Source organism: Petromyzon marinus, chromosome 45, assembly GCF_048934315.1.
Source record: "Petromyzon marinus isolate PM22_M1 ecotype Great Lakes invasive population chromosome 45, UKy_Petmar_22M1.pri1.0, whole genome shotgun sequence".
NCBI classification, from domain to species: Eukaryota; Metazoa; Chordata; class Hyperoartia; order Petromyzontiformes; family Petromyzontidae; genus Petromyzon; species Petromyzon marinus.
In genome coordinates this window covers 3,102,236-3,125,658 of record NC_133711.1, presented here as the reverse complement: position 1 = coordinate 3,125,658, position 23,423 = coordinate 3,102,236, and the positions used below count along the sequence as shown (strand labels likewise).

General features: G+C 49.7%; 1 protein-coding gene across 1 annotated transcript; it reads right to left on the bottom strand.

The window, feature by feature from the left end:
• Window positions 1-622: 622 nt before the first annotated feature.
• LOC116952083 (CKLF-like MARVEL transmembrane domain-containing protein 8) lies at window positions 623-18,003 on the bottom strand. The gene is made up of 4 exons (XM_032971126.2): window positions 17,504-18,003; window positions 6,458-6,631; window positions 3,512-3,634; window positions 623-3,002 (listed from the first exon to the last, which is right to left on the bottom strand). The coding sequence occupies exons 1-4, from the start codon at window positions 17,591-17,593 to the stop codon at window positions 2,928-2,930; spliced, it is 462 nt and encodes a 153-aa protein (XP_032827017.1). The 5' UTR covers window positions 17,594-18,003; the 3' UTR covers window positions 623-2,927.
• Window positions 18,004-23,423: the final 5,420 nt, after the last annotated feature.

Genomic DNA, 23,423 nt, shown 5'->3' with positions numbered 1-23,423 from the left:
ATATAATAAAAATAAAGTGATTAAAAATATCACGACGTTTCGATCGCAACACAAGCGGTCGTGATGACAACCGCTTTATTTGTATTATTGTTTATATCTACGTGACTTTACCGAAAGAATCAAAGAATATGGTACTGCTTTTTTTATTGTGCGTTCTTAAATAAAGGTAAATGTTTGTCGTTGTAGCGATCATTCAAGAACAACCGAAGTATGTGCACTCCGATTGGCTGCATGAACAGTTGTGGGCTTGTGTCCTTGGCACCAGTCATGGCCCAGCCCGACTCAATGACTCAACATACACACATCGCTTGTCACATTGGCATCTAATATATAAAAAACATATCTAAATCGCATCACCAGCTGTAAACACGCTCAGTTGGGTCTCCGTGAAAATACCGGGGTTTTTGGATAGCCCCAGCCCCTGCATTCGCCCGGTATTTTGAGGACACTGCGAGGAAAGACATGACGGAATTGACCAGTGTGCTGATGCATGCATGTACCATGTTGAACTTCTATCACACCGTACGTAGGCAATCGTGCTAATTGACGGTGCGGGGGAATGATAATCAAGGTGGGAAACGTGCGCACACAGACAAACACAAGGGCACAGGGAACACGTTCCTTGAATTTTTCAAAATTTATTTTTTGCAGAAATGAGTGACAAGAGACATATGAAGGATTTGTAAAAAAAAAAATTCAACATGGCTCCGATTGCATATGTACCAAAGCGGCGATGGTGGTGTTGGAATGGACATTGGCAAAACAAAGAAAATAATATACTTTAAAAATACTGTATTCGAATAAAAAAACCCAAACTGAAATATGCAGCTACAGTGATGAGCATGCATCCGCATTGACTAATTTTTCCATTGACCTATCAAGCACAACAATAAGACATAAAAGATCCCCCGTATAGCCTGTAACAGACTGTTTGGGGCAAGTGCTGTGAACTAGCACTTATGAGGGCCGGCACGGCGCACAAGGGGGTGGGTAGCAAACACCACGCCCGGCCGCCTTTGTCTCCCCAGTAGCGATGTTTGCACACCGCACCAGGTACTCATTTATGGCTGAGTTGACCTCGGGGAGGCCCAGGATCGGTTCGAATAATTGTCACTGGTGTTGGCCGTGAGCGGGATTCGAACTCGGGACGCCAGGTTCATAGCGCAGCGTAGCGCTAACCGCGACCCTTCACGACAACCATTGCTCCCACATTCACGCACACAACATGCCCCATTTAAAACTCCTCAGCCCTAAACCACGCACGCTTGCGAATACCTCCTATTTAACTATACATAACGATATGGCAAGTGCTGTTAGCGAGCACTCATGAAGGCTGGCAAGTCAGGCAATAGTGCAAGTCACGCAATAGGCTGAGTTAACGTCTGGGAAAATTCAGGGCAGGTTCAAAGGTTAATAGGTTCCACTGTTGTTCATCATTGCTAGGGAAGGGAACGGTGGTGGTTTAGGTCATAGCATTGCTTTAACCATCCAAGCACACACAACTGCTGCCACTCACCACTTCACATGTTACAAGGGTGTTTGTGCCAGGCTAGGTGCACATGACAAGTAATGGAGCAGGCACAGGTGTTATGGATAGGCTAAGAGACTGATAACTGGCAGATAGACTTCAAAAGACAACACTCCTCTCTTTAGCTCTATCGAGTGTAAGACCGGTTTGAGATAATATTTCTACCCCCATAGCATTTTCATCCAGGGATTGAGAATTTTACATATTATTTGAACGCTGGGGTACACATTCTATTGTAACAATTAATCCTCTCGTGGAAGTATGACCCAATCACTTAGCAAAACTAGGTGGGGGAGGGGGGGTTAAACAATCACGTGGGGGTTTGAAATAACAACAATAATAGGATTCTGAATTCTACGCGAGTCACAATCCTACCTCACAAGCTTGTGATGCCAAGATCGCATGATGTTAACTACCTCACTCGGTATACAGGAGATAGTGGGTTGGATCCTGACCCCCGACGCCTGTATATTTGGCGTTTGCGTGTCTCTCTCCACGTGGTCACATGGACTTCTCTCAGAGTCCTCCAGTTTTTCCCTCCACGTTTAGAAACACACGCTTAGAGTATTTGGCTGCTATACATTTCCATATGACAAGCCACTTTATTGAGCTATCAGTTGTCGCCAGGTCACTTCTGAAAAAGAGCTGCATAGCTCAGTCGGCCTTTCCTGCTAAAATAAAAAATGTTTAGTTAAAAAGGATAAAAAATGTTTTAGCTAGATTCACCTCACACTGGCAATGTGCATGACGAGGTGGTGTGGTCAGTATCTCGTCCGGGGCCACCTTTGTCGCCCCAACATGTGATATTAAAACACTGCACCAGGTATGCACTTTAGGCCGAGTAGGCCTAGAGCCACTGGCGTTCGCTACGGCCGCGATATTGAGCTCAGGTCTGTTGAATACATACAACAGGTCACTGATGTCATCACAGTCACATAACCATGCAACAGACACAAAACCACTTTGCTAATTCTGGAGAGAAGCTTCGGTTTGTACCGATGTTTTGTGAGCGTGCCTCTTTATTTATCTGCAGTGAAGTAGAGGAGGAATTGAGAAACAAAAGATAAAACAGACTCTCTGGTCAGATCACTTGAATTAACAAATCGTCGCATTCATAATCATATCTGCAGGGTCGATCAATTGAGTACCACTTTGTGGGAAGTCAAAAGTGGATCTTCTATAGACAATACTTGGTCCTGTCATATGAATGTGGAATTTCCACCAATGGTTCAGCATCGCCAATGGAGATGTGCACCACCCCACACCTTGTGTTGAGAGCGAGACTCTTTGACTTGACTTTGTGTGTCCACATTTGAGTTGGGGTTGTGGAGGTTGTGGTTGAGGGGACAGGGGGAGGGGTGGGGGGACAGGGGGGGGGGGTGGAAAGGTCACGAGGTCATTAGGCCGATCTCCACGCCCGGAAGCTGAACCCAAGGTTGATGCAGTAGCAGCAAGTGACCACGAAGGCAATAACCTGTGCACACACAAACACACCCCACACGCACACACCACACACAGACAAATATTCCATGTGTAGCAATGCCAAACGAGTGTCTAGAAACATACCAGGGGTGCAGGTGGTGGCAGGGGGGCAGGGAGGCAGGGGGAGTCCCAAAATGTCAAACTTTATAAACAGGGTCCCCCCTACGTTAAAATTAATAATAGAAACATTCAATGCATTTTCGAGGTTTGGATCCGCCACTCAACCACGCAGACAGCTGCGGCTAATTCATGCTGATGCCAAGACACTGACATTGACAGTGGTGATGATGTGGCTGATGTCGCTACTGCTGCCACCACTGGCGCAGTCGTACTGGGCCCCCTGGGCCACGTTGCTCAGCGATTGCGTTTAAAAAAAAAAACCCCATCAACGGGCATCATCGCAGCCGCTCCACCACCTCGTGCCATAGCCGAGCCACCTTCGTGGAGCTCCACTGCACCAAGACGAGCGTCGCGAGCGTCGCTCGTCGTCGAGGAGCTCACCGCGGCCGCGATGTAGATCCCCTGCTGATCCCCCTGCTCACGGGCGATGCGGCTCGACTGCATCGCCTCGACCACGGCGGCCGCGAAGTAGAAGCACACGGCGCACGCGTTGAAGAGCAAGCCCTGCGAAAGGCACGGGGGGGGGGGGGGGGGGAGAGGCCAGGACGCGGTAGGACAGCAGCAGAAGGGAGCGGAGACAACGTTAGGAGCGCACGGACATCATCTTGTGTGTGTGTGTGCACAGGGAGCGGTAGTGTAGAGGTTAGCGTGCTGCAATACGAACCCGGTAACTCGAGTTTGAGTCCAGCTCATGGCCAACATCAGTGGCGATTATCTGAACTGGACACGGGCCTCACCTCGGTCGACTCAATTGAGTGCTCACTAACAGCACTTGCCCCAACTATATGTTAAAGCTATACGGGTAATCTTTGTCTTTGTTTTTTTGTGCATGTGTGTGCATGGAGAGCAAAGCCAAAGCTAAAGATGCCACATATAGCCTTTGAACAGACGGTTGAGGCGAGCGCTGTTCGTGAGCAGCACCTGTGAAGGTCGGCACAGCACACGAAGGGGTGGGTGGCCAGCACCACGCCTGGCCGCCTTTGTCTCGGAGTGGATGGCGCAGTGGTTAGCGCACTGCGCTACAAACTCGACGGCCCAAGTTCAATTCCTGCTCACGGGCAAACACGTTCCAAATATCTGAACTAGTCGTTGGGCCTCCCCTAGGTCGCCTCAGCCTTAAATGAATACCTCGCGTGGTGTATAAACAGGTAAGGACTGGCTTCGAATGCTCGTTAGAAGCAGGAAATCACTGCGACTGCTGAGAGACACCCGGCCCCATCACAAAACCCCTGGGGCCAGACAAACCGAGGCACAGCGAGCGAAATAATCTCCGTGGTGGTCGTGAAGGAGGAGCGCAGAAAATGAGGGCTCAGGAAATTGCTCCATGGCCCGAAAGTGACTCGCGCATTTGTAATGAATCCAAATTTAAACCCCTCTCCCTGAAAATTCCTCTAATCAGTCGAATTACTTCGCTAAATTATACACCAGCAGTCGTCTGAGTAAATATATGCCTAAAGATTTGTGGATGTACAATCAGGGATGTTTTTTTTTGTGCTGTGTGTGCATTTTTGTGCGTGTGTTTGTGCGTCTGTGGCGTTGTGTGCGCGCGTGTGCATGTGTGTGTGTGCTTTTGTTCGGCCGGATCGAGGGGGCTAAACGGGCGCGGCATGGGCTAGAGAAGAGATGGAGTGACGTGGTGCAGGAGAATCTGGAGCTGAGTGGACTTGCCGATGACTGGTACCAGCGGTGTCAAGATCGGCCTCTGTGGAGGAGGCTCGTGAAGGACGCTACTGGGCAGTTGGAGGCAGTCGCCCTCCAACAACAACGGAGGGCGGAGGAGTGACGCTCACAACAACGAGCGGAGCGCCGGGTGGCTAAAGCACAGCAAGTTGGCACAGTAGGGGGCACAGGTGGTGCATCAGCCAGTCATCTCGGTCATCTCATTCAGTCGACCCGTGGCATCTGGGTCTGCCCCGTGACCTCCTGCCAGCGGGCATTCGACACTTCACATGGCCTCAAGGTGCACATGGCCTGGCACATTCGTCGTGGTGATGTCACCGCCACTTAGTGGCGAGTGGCGGTTATTGTTGTTGTTTGCACGTGTGTAGGGAGCGGTATAGTAGCGATTAGCACGCTGTGCTACGAACCCGGGGGGCCCGAGTTCGATTCCCGCTCACGGCCAACACAAGTGACGATTTTCTGAACCGGCCCTGGGCCACCCCTAGGTCGACTCGGCTTCAAATTAGTACCTGGTGCAGAGTGTAAATATATATAAGGGAGACAAAGGCGGCTGGGAATGGTTGGCCACCTACCCCCTCGTGTGTCGTGTCGGCCTTCATAGGTGCTCGCGAACAGCACTTGCCCCAACAGTCCGTTAAGGCTACACGGGGGATCTTCGTCTTTGTTGCGTGCAAATGTGTGTGTGTGTGATTGCATACGTTGGTGTGCGCACGTGCGTATGTATGCATGGATGTGCAAGAGTACATCCGTGCGTACACATGTGCAATAACAACTGCTAATTCACAGCCGTGTCGAAATGCTGCTGGATGAATGGCTGCCCATGCCGCGTTGGTCACGGCGGTTGTTTGACCATACTTCACCACAATGCGGGGGGGAGGGGGGGGGTTCGCGTGTACGTTCACGCAAGTGCAACATCGTTAGTGGGCCGATTCGAAGTGGTAGGCACGGAGACTTAATTTCATCTTTCCAGTTGGACAAACCGGAAAATATTTCTGCAAGCCAGCACACGACATCCAGTATATGCAATGAAATGTGCCTTACAAATGTAAATCAGTGTAATCTTTAGTATTATCACTCCAGTGGGGAGATATTAACTACCTCACCTAGTATGCAGGAGGTCATGGGTTTGATTCCGATACCTGTATCTTTTGAGTTTGCATGTCCCACTGGGATTTTTGCACACAGCGTTGATATGCGGTGCTTTTTCTGGAAGTCTTTGCTGTTTTTTTTTCTGGATTTTTCTGTTCATGTTTTTGTTTGTTGCGGTTGCACCCGATTCAAGAGCCGCATGGCTCACAGGGCTATACCTCCTCATAAATCAACTGAACTCTCTCCCTGGGTCCTCTGGTGTTTCCTCTCATATTGAGAATCAAAATGCATTTAGAGTATTTGGCTGCTATAAATGTCCACGTGATAAGCCACTTTGTTAAGCCATCATTTGTGGCCAGGTCGCTTCTCAGAAATAGCACAGTGGGCATTACGTGGTAAAATTAAAAAAAAAATCCTTTAGGTTAGTTCATTATGATTACACTTATACCACCAAACTGAATTCAGCGGAACCACGTCCGGACACGTGGGTGCCGCGGGCGCTCCCCATAGCGTGTGCCGGGGGGACGTGGTCTCGGCACGCGCGTCCAGCGAGCTCACCAGCAGCAGCCAGCGCTTCTGCACCATGTGGCGGTAGAGCTCTGCGATGTAGATGATGAACATGAAGATGGTGAGGATCCAGAAGGTGATGGCGACGCACACCACGAAGCCCAGCGGCGGCTCGCGCTTGTAAGGGGTCGCGGCCACCAGGGCCCACACCACCAGCCCCAGAACCTGCACAACAGCAGCAGCAGCAGCAGCATCATCAGCATCATCATCATCAGCAGCAGCGTTGTTATCATTGTCGTCATTGTCATGATCATCATCATTGTCATTATGCGTGTTTACCCAGGAGAGCAGCAATGAGTCTCATGACTATTTGGCCAGGGATTAGCGATGGTTGTGGTGCGAGTGCTGTTATGGAACACCGATTAAGGCCGGGATGGCAAACGAGGGTGGTGGGTGGCTAGCACCATGACCGACCACCTTTGTCTCCTCACTGCTGATATTTACGCACTGCGCCAGGTACTGTACTATTTAAAGGTTTAGTCAACCTAGGGGAGGCTCAGCACCGGTTCAGATATTTGCCACTGGTATTGGCCACGAGCGGGAATGAAACTCGGGTCGCCAGGTTCGTAGCACAGTGCCGTAACCATAGCGCCACCACTAACGACAAACACATACATACAGAACACATAATAAGCCAAACATGTGTGTGTGTATCCCGCGCGTGACGTCACTCCACATGAGGCCCCCCTCATTAATAATCATGAGCGGGTGACGTCACTCCACATGCCGCACCCCTCCCCGATAACCATTAGCGGGTGACGTCACTCCACATGGGGCAACCCCGCCCCTGCACCATGCGCAGCCGCCTTTGTCTCCCGAGTTGCGGTGTTTACACACCGCACCAGGTACTCATTTGAGGCTTAGTCAACATACAGACACACATGCAGACAACAACAACCGCCATTCGCCACTAAGTGGCGGTGACGTCACCACGACGCTTGTGCCAGGCCATGTGCACCTTGAGGCCACGTGAAGTGTCGAACGCCCGCTGGCAGGAGGTCACAGGGCAGACCCAGGTGCCACGGGTCGACTGACTGAGATGACTGGCTGATGCACGACCTGTGCCCCCTACTGTGCCAACCTGCTGTGCTTTAGCCACCCGGCGCTCCGCTCGTTGTTGTGAGCGTCACTCCTCCGCCCTCCGTTGTTGTTGGAGGGCGACTGCCTCCAACTGCCCAGTAGCGTCCTTCACGAGCCTCCTCCATAGAGGCCGATCTTGACACCGCTGGTACCAGTCATCGGCAAGTCCACTCAGCTCCACGTCCTCCTGTACCACGTCACTCCATCTCTTCTCTAGCCCGTGCCGCGCCCATTTAGCCCCCTCGATCCGGCCGAACAAAAGCTGTTTCGGCATGCGGTGGCTGGGCATGCGGGCTACATGACCCAGCCAACGCAGCCTTGCCTGCCGGAGGAGCTCACCGATGGGACCGTGCCCAGATCTTTCAAGGATTTGTGAGCTCCTCACACAATCCAGCCTAGTTAAACCCAGGATGGATCGTAGGCAGGCCAGCCTAAATTTTTCTAACCGGCGAAGATGTTCCATTAGGGAGGTCCACGTTTCGCAAGTGTAGAGAAGGGAGGGAATGACTGTGGTCGAGAAGACCTGAAGCTTAGTGCGGAGTGACAGACCAGGTAGCTTCCACACAGCGTTACGCAACCGATGAAAAGATATTGCCGCTCGACTGATTAGGAGTGAGACTTCTGCTGTTAAACTGGAGCCGGTCATAAGCACACTGCCCAGGTATGGGAAACTCTCCACTCTCTCCACAACTGCCCCATCACCGATTGGGAGTTGTGGGGTTGGAGTGTCCGATGGTACAAAATACCCAGGCAGGTGCTTAGTTTTGGTGGGGCCGATGGTAAGGCCCCATCTCTTAGTGGCACGCTCCAGTCTCAGCAGCAGCGTCTCCAACTCCTCCTCTGAATGAGCAGCTATTACCTAATCATCGGCATACATAACGTGGTTGAGCAATAGGGAGCCATCCCTTGACCGCATCCGGGCATCGATCAGCCTCCCATTATATCTGTACCATATGGAGATTCCCCCGGTACAGCTATTGAAGGCTTCACGAACTACGTGGTCAAAATAGATGTTAAATAATGTGGGAGCCAGAGGACATCCCTGTCGCACCCCAAGGTGTACAGGGAATGGCTCTGACTCCCGGCCACGTAGTTTTACCCGGGCCCGCTCACCATCATGAAGGTCCTTAATGATCGTGAGCAGAGGGTCAGGTACTCCAAAAGCACAAAGAACAACCCAGAGCCACGGCCTACTGATGGTATCATAGGCCTTGACCAGGTCAATAAAGCAGAGATGTAGGTCTTGCTGTAGCAGACGGACATAAAACATGGCATCTGTGCAGGACCGCCCTTTCCTGAAACCACATTGGGGCTCCGCAAGCCTCTCCTCAGCGTGCCTGGCAAGGCGATGTTGAATAATCCTTGCCAGAACATTTCCCGGCACACTGAGGAGTGAGATGCCCCTGTAGTTGTTACAGTCTGTGCGGTCTCCCTTCTTAGACAGACACACACGCAGACACATACACACACAGACACACACAGACACACACAGACACAACAAAGACAAAGACCCCTCATATAGCCTGTAACAGACTGTAGGGGCAAGTGCTGTTAGCGAGCACCTATGAAGGCCGGAACGGTACACGAGGGGGTGGGTGGCCAGCACCACGCCCGACCGCCTTTGTATCCCTAGTGGCGATGTTTACACACCGCACCAGGTACTCATTTGAGGCTGAGTCGACTTAAGGGAGGCCCGGGACCGGTTCAGATAATCGTCACTGGTGTTGGCCGTGAGCGGGAATCGAACCCGTCGCCAGGTTCATAGCGCAGCGTGCTAACCGCTACACTACCGCTCCCCTACACACACACAGACACACACACAGACACACACGCTCTCAAACGCGCATCCAGCGGTTGCTCATCGCTTTTGGCCACCCTTGATCGAATTACAAAAATTTCCACATTCTCATGGCGGGTGCGGGATTTATGAAGCGTCGTGTAAATGCTACCGCCAGAGCTATGGATGAATCGTCACAATTCGATTAAACAATTTATCCTATTTTTGTTGGTTTTAATCATTGCGTAGAATGCCGATGCTTCTTATATAGCTGCTGCTGTGGCCGAGTGAACCGATGCCATACAACATGAACAAATCGAAAGGGACAATGAACAAGAGTTGTGATGATGAACGTTTGGCTTAAAGTCTCGATATTCATCAATGAATGGACGAGTCGTTCCACCTTTGTACAGACGAATGGAGGAGGGGGGGGATCTAAATCTTTGACTTGATGCATTTTCCCATTAATAAAGCAACCAGGAAGAGATCGCGTGCTGCAGGGACCTTTGGCAAGTGCCGTCACGAAGAAATGAAGCTCAACCGGTTTGTCTGCTCCACTTTGCAGTGCAAAGATTACCCGTGTAGCCTTGAACAGACTGTTTGAGCAAGCGCTGTTAGCGAGCACCTACGAAGGCCGGCATGGCACACGAGGGGGAGGTGGCCAGACACCACCCCCAGACCGCCTTTGTCTCCCCAGTGATGATGTTTGCAAGCCGCGCCAGGTACTCATTCAAGGCTGAGTCGACCTAGGAGAGGCACAGTGCTGGTTTAGATATCACTTGCTTCTGATGTTAGCCGTGGCCCGGGAGTCTAACTCTGGTTTATTGTTTTAATAGTACGGTGTACTAACCACGATGGCGCCTCTTCCCATGCGGAAACTTTTGCCCAAAGAGCCAAAGTAAGCCGTTTCGAAGTAGGCAAATCACGATGCATCCATTTATCCACTATCATCGATTCAAGGACTCTTTTAAGGAGGATCCTGCTCCAGTGGCTTTTTACTTTCTGATGTTTTCAGCCAATCGTTGAATTGTTTAATGACGTGGGAGACAAGCGGCAGACCCGGAGAAAGCCCACACACGCCCACGGTATGCATGCATAGAATTGGGCACGTGAAATAAACAATTATTCATATTTTATGCTAATCAATTCAAACTGGATGCTAATATTTAGGCTAACGCTGTATCGACAAGACAGGGGAAATGAGAAACAATGCAAACTAGGCGGGTTTAAAAAGGCTAAATAGAAGTCAAATCATGATCAATTCTTAGGTTTGGTGACACTAGGATGCTTTGGGTTCAGTGAAAATGCTTAGGACTCATGGAGCCAAACTAAGGTAAAAGCAGTAAGAATTCGTAACAGTGAGGTGGCCAGTGTCTCAGAGGCCACAGCACTGAACTAGTGCCGCTGAGAATCCTGGGTTTAAATCTGGGTTTCATATACCCATGATTATACCGAGTTCAAGTGATTTTATGAACTTAGTGCAGTTGCCAATGACGGCACCATTTAACATTTTTTTTTATTAATTTGGCTCAATTCCAGCTCTGACATACAATGAGCAATATGTGCAGAGAATGTGAAAGGTGCGCCTTTAATGTAGATGACGATGATGCTAATTCACATGACCTCAGTGGTAATTTAGTGGCATCCACTGTTGGGGCCCATTCTCTAGACGCAGGAGGCAGAGATCCGAATGTGAATATCTTCATCTTACGACATTGACACCAACAGCACACAGCATCGATCATCATCACCATTAAACGGAAAATTAAAGACAAACCACAGTCGTACGGATGTGGCCGTGCAACCCAAACTATGGACCGTATCGTAAACCACTGCAGTCTGCGCTCATTGAACGGAGAAGTAACAGCAAAGCCACACGAAACTCAAATTGCCATTTAGCTCATGAAGATATTGCCATACGCAAGAAGAATGATCATCATCATCATCATCAGCTTTGATCCGTGACCTGCTGGATGAAGCCCATCCCAAGCTCTCACTTTCTCTCACAGTGCTGCAATGTAAAACAATCCACCTGACACACGAGACGATTTCTTCGTTCCGTCTCCGCAGGGGAGATCCTCGCAATCACATTCCGTACCGTGGCTGCCACTCCATTTTTTTCGAATAAAAAAACCACTTCAATATTTCAAGAGCCGCAATGCACCGTGTGGTGAATACGAGATGCTGGGTCCTGAATAAATAACGCGTCACGGAGCAATCCTGAAAGAGCCGGAGGCTGCCGACCCTTGGGATAGACCACTGGCCAACGTCCATTTAACACCAAGTTAACTTTCTTTTCTTAACACTGAAACATTATTTCCCTAACTTGCCTTCATATCCACGTGTGTGTAATGGTGCAACTACAATACAATTGTGGGGGGGGAACTAAAAATAGGCTTCACTGGATGACTTGTAATATTGATAACTAGTACATGTCATAACCACCATCTTCATCAACCATGATCAATCCACTGCTGGATAAAAGCCTCCCCAAGGCGTTGCCACCTCTCGTGACCACAAGATGCAATTAATTTATTTCAATTGCCAATGTGCCAAATGTTTCGTGGCCAATTAAAAGGCATTTATTTGGATGACTGCATCAGCTTCTACTGACACAGTCATCCAAACTCTTACAAACAGAGGACCTGAATAAACGAAAAGTTTGGAAACAAATGAATACGTCGCTTTGTGTGGTTCCTAGGTGGATTATTGCAATGTGGAATCGTGAGAGGTGGTGGGAGCTTGGAAAGGTCTTCATCCAGCAGCGGCTGATGACGAATACAAAATTGTCTCCCTCTCTACGCGAGCCACGTCCTTTCTCAAAGACGTTGGCGATCGTGGTCTCTCTTCCATGGAGCTCTGTACATGAGATTCACTCATTAACTTGGCATCGTTATGTTCAAATTGCTCATGCAACTTAATTCATTGTCTACCCCAGCTTCTTGTACCTATGATTTCCCCCAGTCAAAACACATTTAAATCCAATAACTATTTTTCTCATTACGTATTGAAGATCTCGAACTATTCCTTTCTCTATTTTTTTATTTTTTTGTTGTGTACCCTGCTGCTATCTGTAAAACATTCATGTTAATAATCTTGGGTCCGTCCATGAAACTTTCTTAAAACACACATTTCTGTTGCTTTTGTAGTTTTTTGTGTCCAGCTTTCAGAGACCCACATAGAGATACATATACTGTACTTACAGAAAGACTCACAAACTAATATATTTCATATCTACATACAGCAGACCCTGCAGCAGGATTCTAATTATCGTTGTCATTCATAATTTCTTACTTTTCAATAGTTACAATTTTCTGAAATACAGTACAGTATTTTGTTTACAGTGTTAAATTGTTAATGTACAATATTTCTTATTTACGAGTTTATGAATGCTTCAATTTTTTGTTTAACCGTAACAAATTTCATAACACTGATCGTATGGGTATTTAAATATAGTACAGTGCATTATTGTGTTCCGACTTACGAACGGGTCACAGAAAGTAATTACGTCTGCAAGTCGAGGACTGTCGCATATCTATCCCTCTGTTCATCTCTGTTACTCACTATCCATATACTACCACATAAATATACAGAAATAAATCGAGAAAGATCATTTTTTGTAAAAAAAATACAGCCACAACTTCGATGGCGCGAATAAGCGTACAGCTTTTATTATAAATTCGGAACCGCCGCTAACCGATGGAGCTGTGGATGCGCTCGACAAAACATGGATACAAATAATAAAATACAAAAAGGACTTCTGTATAAACAGGGGCCTGCGGCTCACTTGCAAGGTTGTTAGGCAACCCGCGCTGTTGTTTTTCCAGGGGGGTCGGGTTTCTCGTCGATTCATTCCAGCCGGGGGCTTCAACCGTCCGCGCTGGAAACGGGTACGATGAATTGCTCGACAGAAAGAATGAGACGATTATGTCAACGTGTAGCATGAATGCACGGACAGAATGAACGATAAATTATGGTCACGTTGATGGGCAGAATTAATCCCCGAACATAGTGGTCCATTATGTTCATGTTGAGGGAAGCAGAATGAATCCTCGACAGAATTATGAATTATGCTAATATTGAATGGTGATCGATGAGCGGACGAACAGACTAAAAAGGTTACCAATGGCTTTTTCCCAGTCCCAGTCCTTGTTCGGGCAAAGCCACCCCGAATTCCTCCACATATGGGTCTGAAAATTAACACTGTCATTCATTCTGTCCCCTGCTGCGAGTCGTTAGAATGTCGACGTGCGAGCCAGGTGAGGCGAGGTGCGAGCCAGGTGAGGTGCGAGCCAGGTGAGGTGAGGTGAGGTGCAGGTGAGGTGCGAGCCAGGTGAGGAGTGAGCCAGGTGAGGAGCGAGCCAGGTGAGGAGCGAGCCAGGTGAGGTGAGGTGAGGTGCAGGTGAGGTGCGAGCCAGGTGAGGAGCGAGCCAGGTGAGGTGCAGGTGAAGAGCGAGCCAGGTGAGGAGCGAGCCAGGTGAGGAGCGAGCCAGGTGAGGAGCGAGCCAGGTGAGGTGCAGGTGAGGCGAGGTGCGAGCCAGGCGAGGTGAGGCGAGGTGCGAGCCAGGTGAGGTGCGAGCCAGGTGAGGAGCGAGCCAGGTGAGGAGTGAGCCAGGTGAGGAGCGAGCCAGGTGAGGTGAGGTGAGGTGCAGGTGAGGTGCGAGCCAGGTGAGGAGCGAGCCAGGTGAGGTGCAGGTGAAGAGCGAGCCAGGTGAGGAGCGAGCCAGGTGAGGTGCGAGCCAGGTGAGGAGCGAGCCAGGTGAGGAGCGAGCCAGGTGAGGAGCGAGCCAGGTGAGGAGCGAGCCAGGTGAGGTGCCAGCCAGGTGAGGTCTGAGCCAGGTGAGGTCTGAGCCAGGTGAGGCTTGGGCGGGACGCGTCACGCCTCCACGGGATGATGGACGATGGGTCGGAGTAATGACGGAATGCCAGCCGAGGAATGGAACGCGTCCCAGAGGACGTCCACCTCACGAGATGCATGGAGCGATTCGTTCGGTCCGCGTGCACACAGGCGCTAAGTGGATTGTTGGTTCAGAATCAGAATATTTATTCGTAGTTGAGGAATCCGATGAGCTCCAAAGCTCTTTCATACATGTCCAGTAGGGGCAGTTACATGGCAGCACAGTGGAAAGGCTATCACCAACCCGTATAGACCAGCATGGTGAAGTATGGTCAAACAATTCCCATGACTGACACGGTCTGAGGAGGCCTTTACCCAGCTGAATATCTGCAGCTCGCTGTGCATCCCCCTGTGTCAGAGAAAACGACGTCAGAATATTTTCCCTACGGCTGCCCCAAATCCTCCGTCTTCAAATTTCCAGTTGACCCAAAATGCCAATGCCATACTCCTCACCCGAACCCACAAACGGGGACCACAGCACCCCGATACTCACGCGATCGCTCCCACTGCCTCCCGATACAATTCCAGATCATTTCCAAGACCGCACTCACCGTATGCAAGACCCTGCGTGGACTCGCTACTGCCTGTCCATACCTCCACAACCCCCTCTCATTCCACTTTACCCCCCGCCCCTCCACACACTCTCCACTCCAGCAACCAAGGCATCTGTCGAAGGCCCCCAGTGGACCATGGCCCAGTACCAGTTTGCACCGTCTACTTTGCCACCATCCACTCTGGAACTCCCTGCTCACAGACATCCGTGCTGTCAACTCTCCGTACCCAAATTTTGATTTAAAGCTTTCATGACTGCAGAGGTTCTCTGCAAGCCATCTGGCTACCATGAGAGATTCGTTCATGAGGCTATCCACATATACAAACACAATTTCAACCAAGAAGATGGATTCTGGCTTAGCAATCATTGGAAGGATTTGATAAACCATTTCGGGTCTTAATTGATTATTCACGCTTGCGGTGGCTTTCAGACCGCATCCATTATTTTCGTCTCCCCCCTCCTCTTTTCTGAACATAGATGGACTCGTCCTTCTGAACAAACTGTCAAATCGCTCTCCGTGGTGCTTACGTTAAAAATAACCGCCACTTTTTTTTAAATTTCTTGCTGTGATTTTCACACCTGATGATGATTGCTTGTGTTGCAGTCGAAACGTCGTGAGAATTTCATTGTTTTATATTTTTATTATTTTATTGTTTCCCTTCTTCGTGACTTTACCGAAAGAACCAAGAATATGAATCTCCCTACCCATTCAAGTACAGGCTCAAAGAGTTTCCTCATTTCCTCTGCCCGACGACGAGCTGTATATACGTATGTATGTTGAACTTCTTTCGCACCGTACGTAGCCAACCGTGCTAACAAACACCCGGTTTTCGCACTGCTCTGTACTGACGTTTTCGAGATGTGGTTACATCCAATTTAACGTCTTGCCAAGTGTTCGTTGCATTGGCAAATATCCTGAGATGTTTACGTCTCAGAGCAGGAATAAAACAAATTAAACGTATTCTTAGTTCTTTCGGTAAAGTCACGTTGGAGGGAAACAATAAAATAATAAAATATGTATTATTTTATTGTTTCCTTAATAATAAAAAAATATGTATTATTTTATTGTTTCCCTTCAACGTGACTTTACCGAAAGAACTAAGAATATGAATTACTGCAGTCACGAAAGCTTTAAATCAAAATTTAAATTAAACGTAACTATATTTCATGCTTTTTTTTACGTGCAGCCATTGGTGGCCAGAATGAGACGCATAAAGTCACTACACTCGAGAACCCGGATTCGAACTCCAGGTTACAATAAAATCCAAGTGACAGAATGCAAGTGACGCAGCCAACCGTGCTAATCGCGGTAATCGCACCAACGATGGGCCGCGGCAACTTGCCGAGTGTTATTGTAACTCGCGGACCCTCTCAGGCTGGACATCTGTGAGTAAAGAGCTTCACAGCTCATCGGATTCCTCCTCCAGTCTAAATAAAGATCCCGAGTCTACATGAAACCGCATCTCCAGCCGCTTCACGAGGAGGAAAATAATAAAATGCGTCGCTGTACACATGAACATAAATGGGGTCTTACAGTCTCCACTTGTGCAAGGTCAGCAGAGACTCAACCGCACAGAGTTCAAGAGGGAAGAGAATTCAAGAAGGTGCCAACCTCCTTCCACGGAACGAAGATTGAGGACCGTGGGTGGCCTTTGTGGGAAGGAGGAGGCCTTTGCTGCTGGAGCGGAAAGAACGTGGCCGGAGACTACTAAACTAAACTTAGTTTTTATTTTACCAGCCAAGGCTCACTGAGCTATATAGTTATTTTTTCAGAAGCAGCCTGGCCACAAATGATAGCTCAACGAAGTGGCTATTCACGTGGAAATGCACAGCAGCCAAATAGTCTAAACGCACGTTTATAAATATGGAGGGAAACGCGACCACGGCGAGAGAGACGTGCAAGCTCCAAATATACAGGCGTCAGGGTCAGGATCGAACGCACGAATCTCCTGCATACCAGGCGAGGGAGTTAACATCTCGGCCACCGCGGAGTGGAGTGAGATGAGAGAGGGAGAGTTGAGAAGCAGGGACCAGACGAGTTTTAAACACAATCTCAGACAGGGCTGGCTGGGTTCGTGGTCCGAGCGCGAAGCCACCTGGCACTTCCACAGCAGCGATTTTCACCGTTAAGGAGGGCCGTGACTTGCTCGGTGAAACCATCCGAGCTCGAAATAATTTGCAAATTAACGTGCGTCTCTGCATTTTCCAAAACTGTCGTGAAGGTAAAGGTGAAGCACTGCAATTTTTTCCTCGCGCCACTGCTGGCGGAAGAAGCCGTCGCTGGAGGCCGCTCTAGAGAGAGTCACCCTCTCAAGTGGGATTTGGCCTCCTCTTCCACACTGGCCAGACGTCTTGGAAGAGGTGTAAGTACCCCACCAAACGTAACCTGCCACCTGCCAATCGACTGGTTGTGTGTGTACCCATTTATAACCTCCGATTAGCGCGGTTGGCTGTGTACGGTGCGGAAGAAGTTCAACATACACACGTACATACCACTGGGAGAACAGAGGCAGGGGTACTGCATTTGAAATAAAACAAAAAAATACTTGCACCTTTGTTTTAACTGTCGCACGGGGCGATCGACTCGAATCGAACCCGGCGACCTGCTACTATCAATTATAACCAAACCAGAGCAGCATCCACAACACTGCGCTGAGCTTTCAAAGGCTGGAACTCGACGTGCAGGCACATGGGTATTTGTGAGCATGGTGAATGCACGTGGGCACCTACTATTTCTAAGAGCATGCAGACTGCAGGCACTGTCTTGAGAAAGCCTTCGTCCGTTTTCAGCCAGAACTTGGGTTGCTCGAGTCGACTCATGTTCGCGCACGTCCAAAGTGGCAGCACGCCCCCAGGAATAAGAACAAGATCTTCCCAGAGCCTCTCTCAACTCCACAGCGGAAAACACAACACGCGCGCGCTCGCCTATGAGCTGTAACGTGTGTACTTGACTGTGTTACACTCCTATCGGTTAACGTGAACGCGAAATTCAACTATCACATACAAGGGCTATTGCAGTTCCCAGAGCGAGCGAAGGCGTTGGAGTCTGCCTGTCTGTGACTGAGTGAGAGAGAGAGAAAGATTACAAAGCAAGCGAATGGTTGCACGTCAGTAAACAGGTCGGGTGGGTTTGTGGGCGTTGGTTGGATATTCTGTGGGGGAGAATGCCGTTAGTGGACGGGGTGTGTTTGTGTGTCTGTGTCTGGGCCAGCCTGCTGGTTTTGAGAGATGCCTCGGGGCGACCCAGGTGGCAGCCGCCCCTCCAATGAGTGATTTCATGATTCGCAGGATCAAACACTTTTTTTTTAGTAAAGGCGCGGCCCTGAAATTGTTTGGCCGTGCCATTGCTGGCGGAAAGGCGTAAACTGTTGAGCCAAATACGCTCCAGGCCTAACTCTCCCAAGCTGGCCAAACTATTTAAAACTATTACTATATATACATTTTTTTTACCAGGTAAGGCCCATTGAGCTATACAGCTTATATTCAGAAGCGAGCTGGCAATAAATGATAGCTCAACGAAGTAGCTAATCATGTGGACATTTATAGCAGCCAAATACTCTTAAATGCGTGGTGATGTTGATTCTAAATATAAAGGAAAAACAACCCAAGGACCCGGAGAGAGACACACAAACTCCAAATATACAGCAGGCGTCAGCGTCGGGGTCGAACCCACGACCTCCTTTATACCAGGGGAGGTATTCAACACCCCGCCAAGTGTGGGTACTCCCACCGTCTTGTTAAAGATGGGAGTACCCACACTTTACCCCGCCACACACCACCAGCCGGTCGACTAACTGGGGTTTTAACCCATTTATTGCACTGCAGAGTGGACAGGGGCGGTGTTGGGCTTCATGCAATTTGTGCCAATGTTTAATGAACTTCCGGCGCCCTGGGAGATGGAGAGTCCAGCGCGTTATCATCCCATTACCCCACCGTGGCAGCATCGACACGCAGGTAGTGGTAAGTTGGCGAAATGGCACTCGTCGTTGCAGCTTGCACAGCAATGCCAGTTTGGTGGCGGGTCAGTCGCTTCACATCAGTGACCTGCTGGCTCGCCCCTACTTGATATGGGACTGCTGTTCAGCACACCTGTGCTGGTGAGAGGGGCCTGCTGTTCAGCACACCCGTGCTGGTGAGAGGGGCCTGCTGTTCAGCACACCTGTGCTGGTGAGAGGGGTCTGCTGTTCAGCACACCCGTGCTGGTGAGAGGGGCCTGCTGTTCAGCACACCCGTGTTGGTGAGAGGGGCCTGCTGTTCAGCACACCTGTGCTGGTGAGAGGGGCCTGCTGTTCAGCACACCCGTGCTGGTGAGAGGGGCCTGCTGTTCAGCACACCCGTGTTGGTGAGAGGGGCCTGCTGTTCAGCACACCCGTGCTGGTGAGAGAGGCCTACTGTTCAGCACACCCGTGCTGGTGAGAGGGGCCTGCTGTTCAGCACACCCGTGCTGGTGAGAGGGGCCTCCTGTTCAGCACACCCGTGCTGGTGAGAGGGGCCTGCTGTTCAGCACACCTGTGCTGGTGAGAGGGGCCTGCTGTTCAGCACAAACGTGTTGGTGAGAGGGGCCTGCTGTTCAGCACACCTGTGCTGGTGAGAGGGGCCTGCTGTTCAGCACACCCGTGCTGGTGAGAGGGGCCTGCTGTTCAGCACAAACGTGCTGGTTAGAGAGGCCTGCTGTTCAGCACACCCGTGCTGGTGAGAGAGGCCTGCTGTTCAGCACACCCGTGCTGGTGAGAGGGGCCTGCTGTTCAGCACAAACGTGCTGGTGAGAGAGGCCTGCTGTTCAGCACATCCGTGCTGGTGAGAGAGGCCTGCTGTTCAGCACACCCGTGCAGGTGAGTGAGGCCTACTGTTCATCACACCCGTGCTGGTGAGAGGGGCCTACTGTTCATCACACCAGTGCTGGTGAGAGAGGCCTGCTGTTCAGCACACCCGTGCTGGTGAGAAGATGGCGCCGATGATGGTAGCCTCAGCCGGTCGGTGCGCCCTGTTTTGTCTTGTTTTGTCTGTTCAGTGTTTTGCCAAGATTTTCGGAGTTCCCTAACAAGAGACGAACTTTTAAACATCAGGGAAACAACTCCTGTGGATTTATTTCCCACTTTTCTGCTTCCAGCGGCAGAATTAGTGGGCATTCTAGTCAAAACCACGCTCAGCTTTGCTCAAGCAGCGAAACGCCGCCCAAGGGGTAACCGGTCGGGGGCTCTCGTACGGCTACGCAGACGCGGGATCCAAACAGTGCTTCCGAGCTTTTTCCTCTCCAACGTACGTTCACTGTGCAACAAAATGGACGAACTTCAGCTACTGATAGTGAAAAACAGAGACTTTCTTTCATCTTCTGTTTTGTGCTTCACGGAGACATGGCTGTGTGATTTGATTCCGGACACTGCGCTACAACTGGTAGCATTCCATCTTGTACAATCGGATCGTGACATAGCACTCTCCGGCAAGACGAAAGGCGGTGGTATTTGTTCTTACATCAACAGTGGCTGGTGTGTAGATGTCACAGTGATTCTGCAACATTGTTCTCCGCTCCTTGAATCATTTTTTTATAAACTGTAAACCTTTCTACTCGTCTTGCGAATTCGCGTCGCTGATTTTGGTCGGAGTTTACTTGCCGCTGGGTCCTCAGGTTAAAGAGGCCCAATGCATGCTAGCCGACCAGATTCTGAGTGTGGAGCGAGCAAATCCAGATTCGCTGGTTATCGTACTTGGTGACTTTAACAAAGGTAATCTCAGCCACGAACTCCCCAAATACATACAATTCATTAAATGCCCTACCAGAGAATGGAACACTGGATCACTGCTACACTACAGTCAGTAGAGCCTACCACGCTGTCCCCCGAGCAGCACTGGGACACTCAGACCATGCCATGGTCCACCTGATTCCTGCATACAGGTAGAAACTAAAGCTCTGTAAACCTGCTGTGAGGACATCTAAACAGTGGACCAGTGAGGCTGTGGAGGATTTGCGGGCGTGCTTGGACTGTACTGACTGGGATATGTTCACGACTGCTACCAATAGTCTGGATGAACTCACAGAGGCTGTGACGTCGTACATCAGCTTCTGTGAGGACTGCTGTATTCCAACACGTACCAGGGTGAACTTCAACAACAACAAGCCCTGGTTCTCAACAAAGCTCAGAAGGTTGAGGTTGGAGAAGGAGGAGGCGTTTAGGAGTGGGGATAGAGACAGATTCAAGGAGTCGAAGAACAGGTTTAGCAAGGCGGTGAGAGAGGCTAAACGACTGTACTCAGAGAGACTAAAACACCAGTTCTCTGCTAACGACTCTGCTTCTGTCTGGAGAGGGCTCAGGCAGATCACCAACTACAAGCCCAGAGCTCCCCACACTACTAACGACTTCCGCCTGGCCAACGACCTGAACGAGTTCTACTGCAGATTTGAAAGACAATTGGACTGTCCTGAACTACCCCTTCCCACCCAAGAGGCCCCATCCCCCACCCATACTACAGAGATGACTCTCTCCGTTAAGGAGGGAGAAGTTAATAGACTTTTCAATAGGCAGAACCCACGCAAAGCAGCTGGGCCAGACTCTGTCTCTCCAGCCACCCTCAGGCACTGCGCTGACCAGCTGTCTCCGGTGTTCACCAACATCTTTAACACCTCCCTGGAGACATGTCATGTACCAGTCTGTCTCAAGTCCTCCACTATCATCCCTGTGCCCAAAAAGCTAAGGCCAACAGGACTAAATTATTATAGACCGGTCGCCCTTACCTCTGTGGTAATGAAGTCTTTTGAGCGCCTGGTTCTGGCACACCTCAAAGCCATCACAGACCCTCTCCTAGACCCCCTTCAGTTTGCCTACAGAGCCAACAGGTCTGTGGATGACGCAGTTAACATGGCCCTCCACTTCACCCTACAGCATCTGGACTCGCCAGCATCCTACGCCAGGATCCTGTTTGTAGACTTCAGCTCTGCCTTCAACACCATCATCTCTGCCCTGCTTCAAGACAAGCTCTTCCAGCTGAACGTGCCCGACTCCACCTGCAGGTGAATCACAGACTTCCTGTCTGACAGGAAGCAGTGCGTTAAGCTGGGAACACAAGTCTCTGACTCCAGGTCCATCAGCACCGGAACTCCTCAGGGCTGCGTCCTTTCCCCACTGCTCTTCTCCCTGTACACCAACAGCTGCACCTCCAATCATCTGTCCGTCAAACTCTTGAAGTTTGCGGATGACACCACCCTCATTGGGCTGATCTCTGGTGGGGATGAGTCTGACTATAGGTGGGAAGCTGACAACCTGGTGACCTGGTGTAGCCAGAACAACTTAGAGCTAAATGCTCTAAAGACAGTTGAGATGGTTGTGGACTTCAGGAAGAATACAGCCCCACTCACCCCCATCACACTGTGCGACTTGAATGTATGCACCTTCCTGCCAAAGTAAATTCCTTGTCTGTGCGAACTTTCATGGCGAATAAAACCCCTTTCTGATCTGTTCTGATCTCATAGCTCATCAGATTCCTGCACTTTAAATAGAGATTCTGATCTGTGAAGATGACATTCAGCACTCTCCACCCACAATGTCTGGGTCTGTCCTGTGACCTCCCATCCATCATGAGCATTATAATCTTCACTTTTAAAATCACAATACTGTATTACATTTATACAACTAATTAAGTAGTATGACAAAAAAATATATATAACTTTTAGCCCTGTCAACCAACTGTCAGATGAAGGCCTATCCACGCTGGGCGTTGTTTGGCCATACCTCACCATACTGGTTTCATAAACATAGTTTAATAAACTACATATATACAGTACATATAAACACAGAAAGACAAAGACACCCCATGTAACGACAGTACTTTAAATGTGTTGTGTGGCACAGTGCTGTTAGCGAGCACCTATTAAGGCCGCCACAGCGCACGAGGGAGTGCTTGCGGCAGTGCCACGCCTGGCCGCCTTTGTCTCCCCAGTGCTGATGTTTACAGACTATATCAGCTGCTCATTCAAGGCTAAGTTGACCTCGGGGAGGCCCTGAACTTGTTTAGAGATCACGAAGCCACTGATGATAGCTGTGGTCGGGAATCAATCATTGCGTCACCACTCCTCCAACGGGACCGATTGTGATACTTTAAATGTTTTACACAAAACTTCGGTGATTTACAGGGCATTGAGACTTACTGGGGCTTTCTCGGATATCCAAAATCAAACAAATTATTTGTAGTACAGCATTAAAAATGAAATGCAGCCCACCACACCTGAGTCATACACCACACCCAGACACACCCAGGAATGCTGGAAGCAGTGAGTCTGACGCCCTGCAACAATCATTCGTCCCGACTGGGTGTGAACTGGGCCCTCGCTACACGAATGTGGAATTTCCACCACTGCTCCACTGATGCAGTCCATCCTGTAATGCCCCAAGCTTTAAGCAGGAGTTACTTTGACCTTTTACAAAAAGGTAAAGATACAGGCAGTCCCCGACTTACGAATTTCCGAGTTGCAAACTTCCGCGCTTACGAACGGGCCTCTGGAACGGAACCAGTTCGTGAAGTCGGGGACTGCCCTATTCAATTTTGCCATTATCGATCCGGGGCCTCTTCATTTCGAACGTGCAACATGTTTATATTGTTGTGACTTCAATACGAACCTAAAAGTTAAAACAAAAAAATACTTCGAAAAACTTCAACA

What these genes read in the sequence shown, in the direction of transcription:
- LOC116952083 (XM_032971126.2), bottom strand. Translation starts at nt 17,593, where the DNA reads ATGAGTCGACTCGAGCAACCCAAGTTCTGGCTGAAAACGGACGAAGGC. An exon ending in AGAAGCGCTGGCTGCTGCTG is followed by an intron (nt 3,635 to 6,457) that starts GTGAGCTCGCTG and finishes TGCCTTTCGCAG; the next exon opens with GGCTTGCTCTTCAACGCGTG. An exon ending in GGATCTACATCGCGGCCGCG is followed by an intron (nt 3,003 to 3,511) that starts GTGAGCTCCTCG and finishes GTGTGTGCACAG; the next exon opens with GTTATTGCCTTCGTGGTCAC.